General features: G+C 39.3%; 2 protein-coding genes across 2 annotated transcripts in view; one reads left to right on the plus strand and one right to left on the minus strand.

Annotated features, from left to right (window-relative positions):
• The first annotated feature begins 246 nt into the window (after positions 1-246).
• tgm5l (transglutaminase 5, like) lies at positions 247-10,936 on the plus strand. Its single transcript, XM_079682087.1, has 14 exons — positions 247-4,358; positions 4,494-4,676; positions 5,282-5,518; positions 6,130-6,248; positions 6,610-6,738; positions 7,099-7,276; positions 7,508-7,643; positions 8,010-8,113; positions 8,234-8,473; positions 8,589-8,651; positions 8,743-8,952; positions 9,044-9,201; positions 9,862-9,998; positions 10,464-10,936. Exons 1-14 carry the CDS (start codon positions 4,352-4,354, stop codon positions 10,615-10,617), a joined length of 2,055 nt encoding a protein of 684 aa, XP_079538213.1. The 5' UTR covers positions 247-4,351; the 3' UTR covers positions 10,618-10,936.
• A 210-nt stretch (positions 10,937-11,146) lies between these two features.
• eya2 (EYA transcriptional coactivator and phosphatase 2) overlaps positions 11,147-14,435 on the minus strand; it is a 28,268-nt gene continuing 24,979 nt past the window's right edge. Inside the window, exons 13-16 of the mRNA XM_079682089.1 lie at positions 13,738-13,852; positions 13,487-13,608; positions 13,280-13,380; positions 11,147-12,929 (exon numbers count right to left, since the gene is read on the minus strand). Coding sequence (XP_079538215.1) covers positions 12,849-12,929; positions 13,280-13,380; positions 13,487-13,608; positions 13,738-13,852 — 419 coding nt within the window. The 3' untranslated portion in view covers positions 11,147-12,848. The remainder of the gene's footprint in view (positions 12,930-13,279; positions 13,381-13,486; positions 13,609-13,737; positions 13,853-14,435) is intronic.

Consider the following 14,435-nt stretch of genomic DNA (forward strand, 5'->3'; position numbering starts at 1 on the left):
TCAATGAAATGACACACTGCTGGGTTCTTCTAGAACACTTTAAACCCCTGCCAGCTCAAGCACAAGAAATACGGAATGTGCATGTTGGAGTCATTAATAATGATCTATGTAAGCCCAAGGAGTGCCATCATTATACAGTGGGGCAAAAAAGTATTTAGTCAGCCACCAATTGTGCAAGTTCTCCCACTTAAAAAGATGAGAGAGGCCTGTAATTTTCATCCTAGGTATACCTCAACTATGAGAGACAAAATGAGAAAAACAAATCCAGAAAATCACATTGTCTGATTTTTAAAGAATTTATTTGCAAAGTATTTGGTCACCTACAAACAAACAAGATTTCTGGCTCTCACAGACCTGTAACTTCTTCTTTAAGAGCCTCCTCTGTCCTCCACTTGTTAACTGTATTAATGGCACCTGTTTGAACTCGTTATCAGTATAAAAGACACCTGTCCACAACCTCAAACAGTCACACTCCAAACTCCACTATGGCCAAGACCAAAGAGCTGTCAAAGGACACCAGAAACAAAATTATAGACCTGCACCAGGCTGGGAAGACTGAATCTGCAATAGGCAAGCAGCTTGGTGTGAAGAAATCAACTGTGGGAGCAATTATTAGAAAATGGAAGAAATACAAGACCACTGATAATGTCCCTCGATCTGGGGCTCCACGCAAGATCTCATCCCGCGGGGTCAAAATGATCACAAGAACGGTGAGCAAAAATCCCAGAACCACACGGGGGGACCTAGTCAATGACCTGCAGAGAGCTGGGACCAAAGTAACAAAGGCTACCATCAGTAACACACTACGCCGCCAGGGACTCAAATCCTGCAGTGCCAGACGTGTCCCCCTGCTTAAGCCAGTACATGTCCAGGCCCGTCTGAAGTTTGCTAGAGAGCATTTAGATGATCCAGAAGAGGATTGGGAGAATGTCATATGGTCAGATGAAACCAAAATAGAACTTTTTGGTAAAAACTCAACTAGACGTGTTTGGAGGAGAAAGAATGCTGAGTTGCATCCAAAGAACATTATACCTACTGTGAAACATGGGGGTGGAAACATCATGCTTTGGGGCTGTTTTTCTGCAAAGGGACCAGGACGACTGATCCGTGTAAAGGAAAGAATGAATGGGGCCATGTATCGTGAGATTTTGAGTGACAACCTCCTTCCATCAGCAAGGGCATTGAAGATGAAACGTGGCTGGGTCTTTCAGCATGACAATGATCCCAAACACACCGCCCGGCAATGAAGGAGTGGCTTCGTAAGAAGCATTTCAAGGTCCTGGAGTGGCCAAGCCAGTCTCCAGATCTCAACCCCATAGAAAATCTTTGGAGGGAGTTGAAAGTCCGTGTTGCCCAGCGACAGCCCCAAAACATCACTGCTCTAGAGGAGATCTGCATGGAGGAATGGGCCAAAATACCAGCAACAGTGTGTGAAAACCTTGTGAAGACTTACAGAAAACGTTTGACCTCTGTCATTGCCAACAAAGGGTATATAACAAAGTATTGAGATTAACTTTTGTTAGTGACCAAATACTTATTTTCCAACATAATTTGCGAAAAAATTCTTTAAAAATCAGACAATGTGATTTTCTGGATTCTTCTTTTCTTTTTCATTTGTCTCTCATAGTTGAGGTATACCTAGGATGAAAATTACAGGCCTCTCTCATCTTTTTAAGTGGGAGAACTTGCACAATTGGTGGCTGACTAAATACTTTTTTGCCCCACTGTATATGTTTAATACTGGCTTACACATTAACTTGATTTAGTGTTGATCAACTAATATACAAACTAATATAACACTCTGAAAGAGCCAATTATACGTGAGAAACTTCTGTACTGAAGTCAAATGTCATAGGTATGACTTTTTCTTTGTAGTACTTGAGTAACTCAGCCATTAGTCATTGTGCCTAATGATTCATTATGTAAATAGAGAAAGTGATATATTACACATGCACACTCCAAAACTGCCATTAAGATTTATACACATTAGATGTTGTGCGAACTTTTGATGGGTGAGCTGAATGTACCCGAAACTTGAGTGTTGACTTAAAGCTTATGTATAACAGAAATGCTTTATTTCCACCCTTAAATTGGCACCTGACTAAGAGTCAACAGCCAGGATTGTGGGTTTGTGAAGCTGTATTCAGGCACAATGCTGCTTTGAGCTTAATGCTAGCACCAGTACACTACCATATGACTTCAGAATGTCAGTTCTGCAGGTGTTTGGTCAAAAAACATTAGTTAACTAAAAATGTTGACCTGATTATGGTGCTGGAGTTATAAGGGACCGTCAAAGTTATTACAATACTACCAGGGGGGAATGACTTTTTGTACTAGATTTCATGAAAACCTGTAGAATTGAGAAGAATTGGAATTCAATGTTCAAAGTTTTATAAAGTTCTTCGACCGATTGTCTCACAACCATAAAAAATGTACCATTTTGTATCGTATAGGCTGTAACCAAAAATAAGTGTTACATTTCTTTAAATGTTGTTAAAATGTGTTTTGCAGTGCTGGATAGATAGACAGATAGAGCACCAATACCTCTAGTGAATTCAAATTAAAATTCATTCTCCAGAAATGCCTCACTCCCAGTGTACTGTACATACTTATCATTATTAACGGATGAGTAACCAATAATGCAATTCTCTCTATTAGACAAGACTTAACATCGACGGAAACACTTTCACGCCCACAAATCTTTTCTGGGGCAGAAGGCAAGGGTTCATCGTGCAACAATGTCAATCTTGTGGGCTGTGGAATGAAAGGCGTGTGTGCGTGTGTGCGTGCGTGCGTGTGTGTGTGTTTTGTAGATAGAGAGAGAAAGAAAATAAGCTAGTTGTGCATGGCCGTGTGTGCCTGCTTTTAAAAAGGAAAATAAAACCCTGTCTGTTCCACCATGCTACCCTGTTAAGTGCCCCACTATCTGCCATATCTACAGTACTATACTCGTGTATACAACATATACTTTAATGTATGTCTTGGGTTTATTAGTCTAGCTTATAAATTATCCCCAGCACACTTGACAAAATAGTGCCTATTGAAAATAGAAAAAGTTTTCATCCCACAAGAAAGCTTGAAAGAAAGATCTTTGAATGTGTACAGTTGAATAGTAAATACTCAGGCAACAACACTAATTATTTTAAATACCAATCTTTTAAAATAACCAACCTATAAATAATACAGTATCTAGGCATGATGATAATACAAATGCTCATTATTGAATCATTTTGAATCAATACCAAAATATTCAGACTCAAAGTCTGAGAAGAACATAGAATAAATGAAGACAAAAGAAAGGGAACTTAATACATTAGAGTGGTCCTATTCTGCTCATGTTTGTATTTTGTGCATCCAGTGTGACATGTTAACAAGCTTTAATGTTCATAAAGCTCTTTATTGTTCTCATTCTGCCTGTGCTGCAGCACCTCTTTTCACCCTCTGTCTGAAACCAGAGCCCTGTCTGCTCTGATTGGTTAGCTGTCCAGCTCTGTTGTGATTGTTTAACCGCTAAGAGATGTCCCGCCCCTTAGCCTATCAGCTACAATGTGTTGGAGTGCAAGCCAATAAAGGCGTGAGTGTTGGTTAGTGATGTCACTAACTTGCTGAAGTAAACAAAGGAGTTCAATCGAGGCGTTTAAGGTAGGGCAACACCATAATAGGGCCTCTTTAAAAAAATGATTGAAGCATTGTAACCAAAGCTAAATCCTTGGAAAAATAATAATATAAGGTAACCAGCAGAAAACTGTTTGCCGATCTGGGATTCATTGAAAGCACTCGACCTTCATGCAACAACCCTGGATCACCTCTTGCTTTCAAAGTACATGTTGCAACAGCTTCAGTTGGAGTCACATAAAGTTTAAATGCATGATGCCAGACTAATCCCACATGACAGCACATGGTTTGTGATAATACTACTCATACTACTACAAGAGTTTGTGAGCTGTACTGTATGAATAGATGTTAACCACATTTCCATTAGGTTATCAATCCACTTATCTTAGCTTTAATATTCCTTCTACAGCTCTCACATCTGTATTTCATAACTCTGCGAGAGTTCACGCCCAAACTCACTAACGTAATCACCTCTTTTCTTCTGCACAGGGTGAGTCTGATTACTCACGTAAGATGACCTTCACAAGTGAAACTGTAAAGGTGCATCATAGGGAACAAGGAGGGGTGTCGTATTTTGGGGCGTCTGTTCACAGATGACCTGAGGCCCTTAGTAACAATTGAAAGAACCAGTTTATCTTCTCAGTGGCACACGTGAAATGCCTTCAGGGGGTGTGGCAAAGGTTTATATAGCGTTACAGGCTGACAGTATTGAGACACTGCACTGAGACACACAGAAATGGAAGGTGAGATTCGTCTTGGCAAATGCAACCTCTCTCTTTGCTCATTTTAACATTTAACTGCAGCATATTTGTTCCGGATATTTGTAATGTTGGTGCACTGACTATGACATCTGACTTCTGATTTCTTTATTTTTGCAGACTTGAAAATAGAAGATGTCAACCTGGAAATATCTGAAAACTTGGAGAGACACAGGACCGATGGTTTCAGCAGCTCCAAGGCCCTGGTGGTGCGAAGAGGGGCCCCGATCAGAATCAGCCTACAGCTGGAGGGCCGAGCCTTCAACCCCAAGACAGACTATCTGAAGGTCCAAGTCATGCTAGGTAGTCCCACTTTAATTTATTTTATAAGGCAAGACAAGTCTATTTATATAGCACCTTTCCACACAAGGCAATTCAAAGTGCTTTACAAAAATGAAAGACATCAAGAGCATTAAGAAATAGTGCAGTGGAAACACATTATATAATTTATTAAAAAAAAGCAAAGATAATCAAATGTACATAACAAGTACAGGGCTAACGGACTAAGCTCCGTACCATGGGAGACCGGGCCTTCTGCTCGGCTGCCCCCAGTCTGTGGAACGCTCTCCCCGACCACATGAGAGCATCACAGACCGTGGAGGTTTTTAAAAAAGGCCTCAAAACCCACCTCTTCAATAGAGCCTTTCCCTAGACCTTTTATTTATTTATTATCACCCTTTTATCTTATTTTATTCTTTTTACTTATCTATTTTTATTTATTGCTTTTTATTCCTTTTACGATGGTAGCACTTCGGGATTTGAATGCAAATATGAAGTGCTTTATAAATTAAAGCCATTATTATTATTATTATTATAGGAATAAAAGTTACACTGCATTATAAGATGAATGACTGCTGTTTGCAGTCTGAACAACCATTTTAAACCCCTCTACCTCTTCTCTCCTGCAGGCCGCATGTATGTGGCCATGCCAGTCACCTTCTCCAAGAAGGTTTCTTACACCCGTTGGAAAGCCTACATCGACCGAGAGAGCCTTGACCTCCAGAACCCATCCATCTTCATCTCCTCTCCTGCCTCCGCCTCAGTGGGCTGCCACACATTCAAGATGTGTGCCATCACTCGGGGGTCCAATAAGAAGAGCTGCGCATTCGGCAAATTCACCCTGCTCTGCAATCCCTGGTGTCGTGGTGGGTGAACTTATCAGAAGCTTTTATACATGTCATACAACGTTTTTCGGGCTCAGAAGGCCTTGGTGGCTTGTTTTATTGATGCAAACTAAAACAGAAAATCACTTATAGTTATCGTTTATGCAGCTTGGTTAAAAGATTGCAGAGGTTTTCAAAGTCTGAGACTGTGGGCCTCCCCTCTGATAAAGCTTGGGAAATAGGGACCCCTTACCCTGCCTTATTTTGAGTTTCGATCAGTTCTTTGTTGCCTATGGGATCATGATTACATGATTTGATCCCAAATACCCTCAACATTTAAGCCAAGAAAGCCTGACATTGCTGTTTGAAATAAGTCAACTATATAAAATATGTAAAACAAGGTCTGTCCTAAAGACTTTATTAGTTTCTGACTTTCAGAAAGTGGGAAAAACAATAACATTCTATCTATTTTATCTATGTTTAACCAACACACATTTAGCGTTTCTATTTTCTTTTAATAACCAATCTGATTTATTTCCTTTATTCATCCTTTTTAATGAAGTTAATTATATATGGAGTATAATTGCCATTATACAGTGATGTGCATTTAAAAAACTTGAGGATGTACTAAATAACATGTTTCTTTCTTGCAGCGGATGTTGTGTACATTCCTTTTGAGGATCAGAGGGAAGAGTACATCCAGAACGACTCAGGGCTGCTGTTCATCGGGACAGCTATGAACCCTGTTTCAAGACCATGGTCCTTTGATCAGGTATTAAAACCATATAAATAATGTAAAAAGAAAATATCAAGGTGCTGAGTTAAATCTGTTTCTTAGATTTTGTTTTCCATTAAGTAAGCATAAGTATTATATTGTATTGCTTGTTTTCACTCGCATAGTAATAATGCTTTTTGGATTATCACAGAAAACAGAAAAGTAGTGTGGGGAAAGTAAATGTTGGTTTTGCACACAAATGTCAACAGGGACAAAACCAACCTAAATATTGATCTTTATTTATCCCCTATCCTAAACCTGACCTCAGATCATGCATTAGTCACTTGAGAGCAAATTCTGAATCTGAATAAACTCCAAACATCACTAAATCTTTCATTATTTCTCTCTTCTTGTGCAGTTTGAGCCTGGTGTTCTGGAGGCTTGCCTGCAAATGCTGCAAGTCAGCCCTCAGCACCAAACCAACAAAAGAATGGACTACCTGAACCGAAAGAACCCCGTATACATCGGCCGGGTCGTGTCTGCCATGGTGAGTGCCAACAGATTCATATTAACAAAACCTAAACATATAAACTTCAAGATATAAAAAAATCACCATGGTTCTGTTTCACCAATGTTTTGATATTGACTTAATTTACTAACGTTCTTCTGCTGGTTTAAAACATGTCATGGCTTGAATTGGGAAATTGCAATCTCTCCTTCAAAGTTCTGAAGGAGAGATTGCAGGCACACTGTTATTACTGCAGTGCAACTCTCAATCAAAAATAGTTATTAAACTGTCACAGAGACTCCTCTTAAAGATGTGAGATGCCCCAGCTTGCTTTACAATATATGGAAGAAAGAAAAAAAAAAGGGAGCAACTACAATCATCTTCCCTTTTTATGTTCAGATCAACAGTGAAGATGACCGCGGCGTGTTGAAAGGGAAATGGGCCGGTGACTTCAAAGAGGGGGTGAACCCCTCCTTGTGGACGGGCAGTGGTGACATCCTGACGCAGTGGGCTGAGTCTGGTTTCAAACCAGTCAAGTACGGGCAGTGCTGGGTGTTCGCAGCCGTCATGTGCACAGGTAATTATTTAATGATGCTGGAGAAAAATCATATACAAACTGTCTGCCAAGAACTAATTGTACTGCATTTTTTGGTAAACAGTAAACAGTTATTAACCACTTAAATATGACGTCATGATTGATGTCTTATCAATGTTGCCGCACACCAGATAAATGTGTTCCCATCACGCAGTGTTCAGATATTTTTTATTAGGGTGTCGACTTATGAGTCATTTTTATTACGTCTTTCAGTGATGAGAGTTCTTGGAATTCCTTCCCGTGTCGTCACAAACTTCAACTCCGCTCACGACACAAATGACAACCTGGTGATTGAGGAGTTCTACAGCGAAACGGGGCAGAAGCTGAATCGCAGCAAAGACAGCATATGGTCAGTAGTGACTTAACTATTGAATCTGTTCACACGTCAAATGTGTTTTTGTTTTATTGATCTTTGTATAGTAAAAAAAAAAAATGTATTGGTGAGTAAGAAACTAATAATTCAAAAACTCCAACATGTTTCAACATTGTTCAGCCCAGCACTTTTGTTTCTTAAAAAATATATAAAATAAAAGGATAGAAAGGTAATATTGCGACCAAATGCACAAAACTCCCCAAAACACACCCCAAAGCCCCCATCCCACACACTGGCTTGATGAGACATATGCAAATGATATTGATGAGATTTATTTAATTTTCTCACAAAAAAAACTATATTCATGTTCTCTTATAACTTATTCTGGCTCTTCTTCTACAGGAACTTCCATGTGTGGGTGGAGTGCTGGATGACTCGCAGGGACCTGGGCTCTGGGCTGGACGGCTGGCAGGTTCTGGACCCGACCCCCCAGGAGAGAAGCGGAGGTGTGTGTGAAACCTTGTTTTCCATTTGGGAGAAACTCCTCACTTCTTTGGTCCTGTTTGAACATGTTTCCTTGAACAAACATCCCTATAAATGTATTTTCTTCCCTTCTCTTTTCCCAGGAGTGTTCTGCTGCGGCCCAGCTCCAGTCAAAGCAGTCAAGGATCGGCGGATTGACCTGATTTATGACATCCCCTTTGTGTACGCCGCGGTGAACGCAGACGTCCACTCTGTCATACTGAGCGAAGGTAAGGTGGTCAACTACAGCAAAGACACAGAGAGAGTGGGGTCCCTCATCTGCACCAAAGCTATCAGCTTCCCCAGGCTGCAGAACATCACAGGAGACTACAAATACATCAAAAGTATGTATCAAAAATGCAAACTCATTCAATTTGCTCAATTGTTAATTCAGAGATGTGGTACATTGTTCACTCCAAGGCATGAACACTCACCATTTTGATCTATTTTTCAATAAAGGCCCAACTTCAACAATTTCATCGAGAAGTTCCAGAATGTCAGAGGACTCAACGTTACGCAGAGGTAATTTAGAAGTTTGAAAACATAAATCAGATTTGTCATCTTTAAACGCATGTAATCTCACACACTTGCTTTCTTCATGTTTATTTCTCAGGCTCGTCCAGGGGAGTGTTGGTGTACCTGAGCCTGGACAAAACTCCTGTTGCCGGGGAGCCTGCCTGCTTCACGGTGAAAGTCATCAACAAGCAGAGGGTTGCCAAGATGATGAAGATTCATCTCAACGCCCAGGCCAAAGAATACAACAACAGCCCCTCAGACACCTTCTGGGAAACTCATGGTGTTGTAAAACTGGGACCCATGGAAGGTACAAATCCACTATACGCTTGAATACAGACTCACAGTTTCATTTCTCAAAGGCGTATGTGGTTACATCTTTCTGCTCTTGGTATTTCCAGTCAAGGTGATTCAGCAGCAGATCGCCCCGGTGCAGTATGAGGACGTGGTGGGAGACAACCTGATCAACCTGGCTGTGGTCCTGGAGGACTCGAACAGTAAGGAGCGGGTCATGGCCTCGGAGGAGTTCAACATCGCCAGCCCTCAGCTCATCATAGAGGTACTTTGAATTATTCAACATGTTTTTAATATGAATTTAATTTTTTATACTAAAAAACACAACTATCAAATCAACCAGCAATATCAAATATGTAATCATAATAATACTTGTGGTATTGAGGTGCTCAAAGACATACAAATAATAAATAAAATAGATGCTACACAAAGGAGTAGTGTACGCAAGGCACGTAGATTGGGGGTTTCCAATCCTCAGACTGTGCACTATTCCACTGAACCCCCCTTGACTTCACTAATGACATTACAAGCTCTCCCCTCTTTCGACATGTATTAGTTTATGATTTTTGGAAAGTCAGGAAACAATTCCCCAAAAATATGCCAAATTACAGACATGTTGGCTTTTCTATAGTACTCTTTTTTTTTTATTGATGCAGGACTAGCTGTATGCCATTTTTCTTAACATCCACTGGCTAGGGAGACTCACCTTATCTTTAAAAGTCAGATCTAATCCAGAATATTTACGTCTCATGTGTGATGGTGAAGTAGCAAAAAACAACTCTTAGGTGTGAGGATTTTATTCAATATATTACGTACTTTAAAGCTGTAGAAAGTACATGCATATGGACATTGGTTTACTTAAGTGCTATTTAAGGGCTCATTTACTTCAATCATCTGGGTTCATTAACACATGTTTCCCCTACAGATTACAAAGGAAGAATCCATTGTGCTTGGCAAAGAGCAGACTGCCACAGTGACCTTCACAAACCCATTTTCTCACATGGTGAGCGGAGTACTGAATGTAGCCGGGGCCGGGCTGATCAAAGGAAATGTTCACTTCAGGTGAGGAAGATTTCATGCTTTCATATTTGTTTCCTTTTCTACGTGTTGAGTGCATATCATGTGTGGTTGCAACGTTGTAAAACTGAGGAATGCTTAAATAAAGGAGTGTCACTGTGTATCGTACATAACAGTAAAGTTTGTCTTTATTGGAGGAATGTGAGCTTGTTACACTTGAATTGTTCTGCTTATGTTTATCTTCAGGCAGGCGTAGCTAGGATAATCCACAAAATATTCCACTGTTGTGTGAACGCAGCAGATAGTTATTGACTGGCATTAAAGTGTAATTATAGGCTGCTTTATAACAGGAAGTGTTGAATTAGAAGACATAAACAACATGTTAAGACATTTACATGGTTAAAACGTATAATTGTAGCTTAGCCGTCACAAGTTAGCGTCAGTTATTGCAAACAAGGAATGGTAGTAGTATTTTTGCATTTTGTTAACTTTTTGTTGATCTTATTACAGGATGCTTCCACTGTGTCCAGGAGGAAGTGTGAAGCAGAGGATCACCTTCATCCCCAGCAAGCTGGGAGTAAAGATGCTGCAGGCCAGCCTGGCTCTGTCAAACATCAACTCCACAATCAGAGGCTTCCAGATGGTCTCTGTCCGCAGGGCCTAAATCCTGCTTTGTATACCTTTTTTGTTTGTGTGTCACATCATACTTGCTTACTGTCAGCATTGTTGAAATTCTGTATTTATATTGTAAAAAGTAATCCGACTGATGCCAGAACAGTTGCAGTGGAAACATTCAGATTACTGTCAACCTTTATGTTTTTCTGTTGCTTTGTATGGTATAAATGTGAATGTAAATTATATTTAGATTTTATAAATATTTATTTTGCTATTTTGTGTTCAAGCCTTGAAAATCCACATATTTCACAAACTGGAATCAATGTGTTATTTGATTTGTATGAAAATAAATAAAATAATTAAAACAATTTATTCTGTAAGTATGCAGTTCTCTTTCTGCCCTGAAGGGGGAGATCTTTGTCTAAAATAGGTCACTGCAGTTCAGTCTGAATGAGATGCTTCTCGGACCTCTTGAGATTAAATGTAGTTCACAATTTTTGTTCATCTGTTATTTAATCCCTCGTGTCGAATGCCTCCGAGTTGTGTAACTTTGTGAAATGAAATGAAACTCGGCTCCCTTTTCCCAAGAATGAAATTAATTTATTTTTATTCATCTATTTAACTGTCTGTCAAAACAAAATCGACAATAAAGCATTATATACATATCATGGCTAAACTGAAAGGCAGTGTAATCGGCACATGCACAACCATATCAGTTCATCTATATTACAAACAGTTTATTAGGAAATGAAACAAAGACAGGAAAGGAGAGTTAAAACATGACAACATATACAACCCAGAGTCAAAAGCAAGGATTCAAGCACCGGCCTATAATACAGCGTCTGCAAGACAAAACATTTTTACATAAGCACATTTTTGGTCTTTGAAGGGGATGTTTTTATGCCAAGCTCCCAAACTGTATACCTCATTGTGTTGAATTTAACAAATAATAAATAGCTCACATATTAATGGTAAAATACAAATCAAACTATTTTAAATAGCCTCTACCTATGAAGAGAATATTATTTGTCTTTTATCTAGACAAAATATGAAATTTAAACAATTCTAAAATAATAGTGAAGGAAAAATCTATCCCATGTTATAATATACCTTTAACCCTCGTGTTATCCTGTTAAACCAATGTTTGACGTATCTAAAAAAAATGGTCACATCATTTATTTGCTTAGTATTTCATGACTTTTCCTAATTTAGTGAGGACTAGTGGGTAAACATCAAATGAACATGAAGATCTTTTTTAAATGTCCTGTACGCACTTTGTACGCATCGGTGTTCCTTAGGGTCAATTTGACCAAAGGCTGTTTTAGTAGTATAAAACATATAAAAATGTCAATATTTTACTCATATTTGTGTTGATTGTGTAGGATGATATTGAGGTGACTATTACATTTTTTTAAAAACGAACCTCTGCTTTAGTTATTGGTCCTTTAACAACATAAAAAATATCTTACTTTAACATTTTATTTCAATCAGTGAGATTTGATGGTGATTTATATATTTTTTTCGATAGTCACATAATAGGAATTCTGGATGTACTGTATAAAGGGGTCTGTAGGGGGGAAGGTTGGGGTAATGTTTTATTTAAATGGTTATTTAGGTAGTCAACCAAGACACCTAAAGCACCAGAGCACATGTTGGTTAAAATGTTGAATATGATCATTGTCTTGAGTTTTAAACTACTGGGGTCAGAGGATAAAGGGTGTAAAGTCAATTTGAGGATAACAGGAGGGTTAAGTCTTGTTTCTAATTTCTTCTGTAACAGCATTGGTCAGTGGAAAACAGGTTTAGTCTCATAACAAATAAAAAAAGGCAAAACAAATCCAATCCAACAAGTTCAATAAACAGGATGTACAGGTTTGCATTCAGTGCATCACTTTCATAGTGTGGACAAAAGTGGGACACCTTTCATAAAGTTGAGATGAAGCAAATTTAAAAGAAGAAAAAAAACGTTATTAAAAAGTATTTGCAGTATTACCCATAGTTCCCTGGGGCTAGTTATGAAGCTTTGGTCCCTTATTTGTCTTTGGTCTTTTTTTCGGTCCAGCGCTTTTGGCCTCATGTTGATGTCTCAGAGATAAACTGCAGCTCCAAATTCCTCACAGTTCCTTTGGCTTTAAAGTGAGTTTGTCCTCCTGCGTGTTGAAAAAGCAACACTGACTCTGAATCAGTCTCTCAGGGGCGGATTCGTCCACTAGCTGCTCTCAGGAGGTCAGGAGCTTCTCATGGTTCTGGTGGAGGAGCGAAGAGTGACGGCTGCGCCCTCTAGAGGTAGTCCAGCTCCAGTGCATGGCTCAGAGCCTCCAGATCGGCCCGACAGGAAACCCTCCAGAACGGCATGTTCTTCTACAAAAACAAAATCAAAATCTATTATATCTAGGTTTAATGTAAAACATGCAGACTTAAGGCAAGTTGCAGCACTCCTGCAGATGCAGTGCAGATGTGAATAATGGACTGTGGTTTTGAAGGGGGATTACAGTGTGTGACAAAGTACATGTGGATAAAATGTTGGCCTTTAATGCACAAAAGCCTAATGTCTGCCAAGTTTAAGAAAAAGTGTGACATTTCAATGAAAAGGTTAGAGTGTTAGAGTCAGACACAGAACCTTCAGAAACCAAGTGTCTCTTAAAAGTTAACTGATTAGTTGAGGCCGTTTTTCAGCAGTCGCAGTTGTAAAAAAACAGATTGAGTTATACCTTCTTGGCTACGGACTCTTCTTCCGCTCCATCTCCTATCACCACATACACCGCTCTCCGACCGAACCTCTGAGAGACACGCTCAAAACAGCTCTCTTTGCCTTTTAAGAAAGTTAAAACATTAAAATAGCACATTTGAGGAAGGATATTGCTATTATCAGGAACAATGTTTTCTCCCTGAACCCATTTCCCCTATATTGCCCTCACCTGTCTTTGTGGCACTGTATATGTTCTCTATGGGGAAAGCAGAGCCCAGACCGTACAGTAACACCTTGGAGAGCGCTGGGATGAGCTGGGTGGTGGTCACCAACACATTCACACAGTTAGGCCTGGAACAGGACAGGACACACACGTTAGTTATGACACCTTGAAGGACATTTAATGGGATATGGAGAAAAATCACAAAAATACTAAATACTGTTCAGCTATCAGCCAATAGTAAGTGAGCACAAACTGACCTGGAGTTGATGAGAGCCAGAGCTTTGAGAGCTTGAGTCAGCCACAGGTCGGTCAGCACCTCCATCTCCCTCCTCAGCTGTAACCACTCCTCTCGCTTGGGGCTGCCCATCAAACCTGCCCATCAGGGGGAAAAAAGTATACGGTCGGTCTTTGAGGCCAAACAGGGAGGACGTGAGCCTTTACAGCTCAAATGCGTAAAGAAATGTAATTAGAGGTTACAAAACCTTATTTTGACAACAATCAGCAGCACACAAAGGTCTTTATTCAACAACAATTTCTGACTAATAATTCTAAATTGAATGTGTGTCCTTTTTTTTTGCTATTTTATGGCAATTGAATGGATAGGTGTCAGTAATCAACCATATTGCTGTTTTTTGTTAAAATACTCAAATCATCTTCAACACGACTAAAGGTTTGGTTAATGCACCAGAAAAGAGAATTCTGACTAAATAGGAACTTTTATAACTTGATACCAGCTAAAGGAAAGAAAAATAAATCAGAATAATCCAGAATAATCTCTGTGATCTGAAGTTGAGCTGTGTTCAAATGTAACTGCATCTGGTGCTGAGCAGCAGTTAATAATGTATATGTATCTATAGTGATGAAAATGCATCTTTAGCTTTCTTTTTAATTAAAAAAAAAAATACAACCGGAAATATATCAGAGCAAAATAATATTTTTTCTTTTGCAATTTGAT

This window comes from Notothenia rossii (genome assembly GCF_949606895.1).
Source record: "Notothenia rossii genome assembly, chromosome: 5".
Lineage (NCBI taxonomy): Eukaryota > Metazoa > Chordata > Actinopteri > Perciformes > Nototheniidae > Notothenia > Notothenia rossii.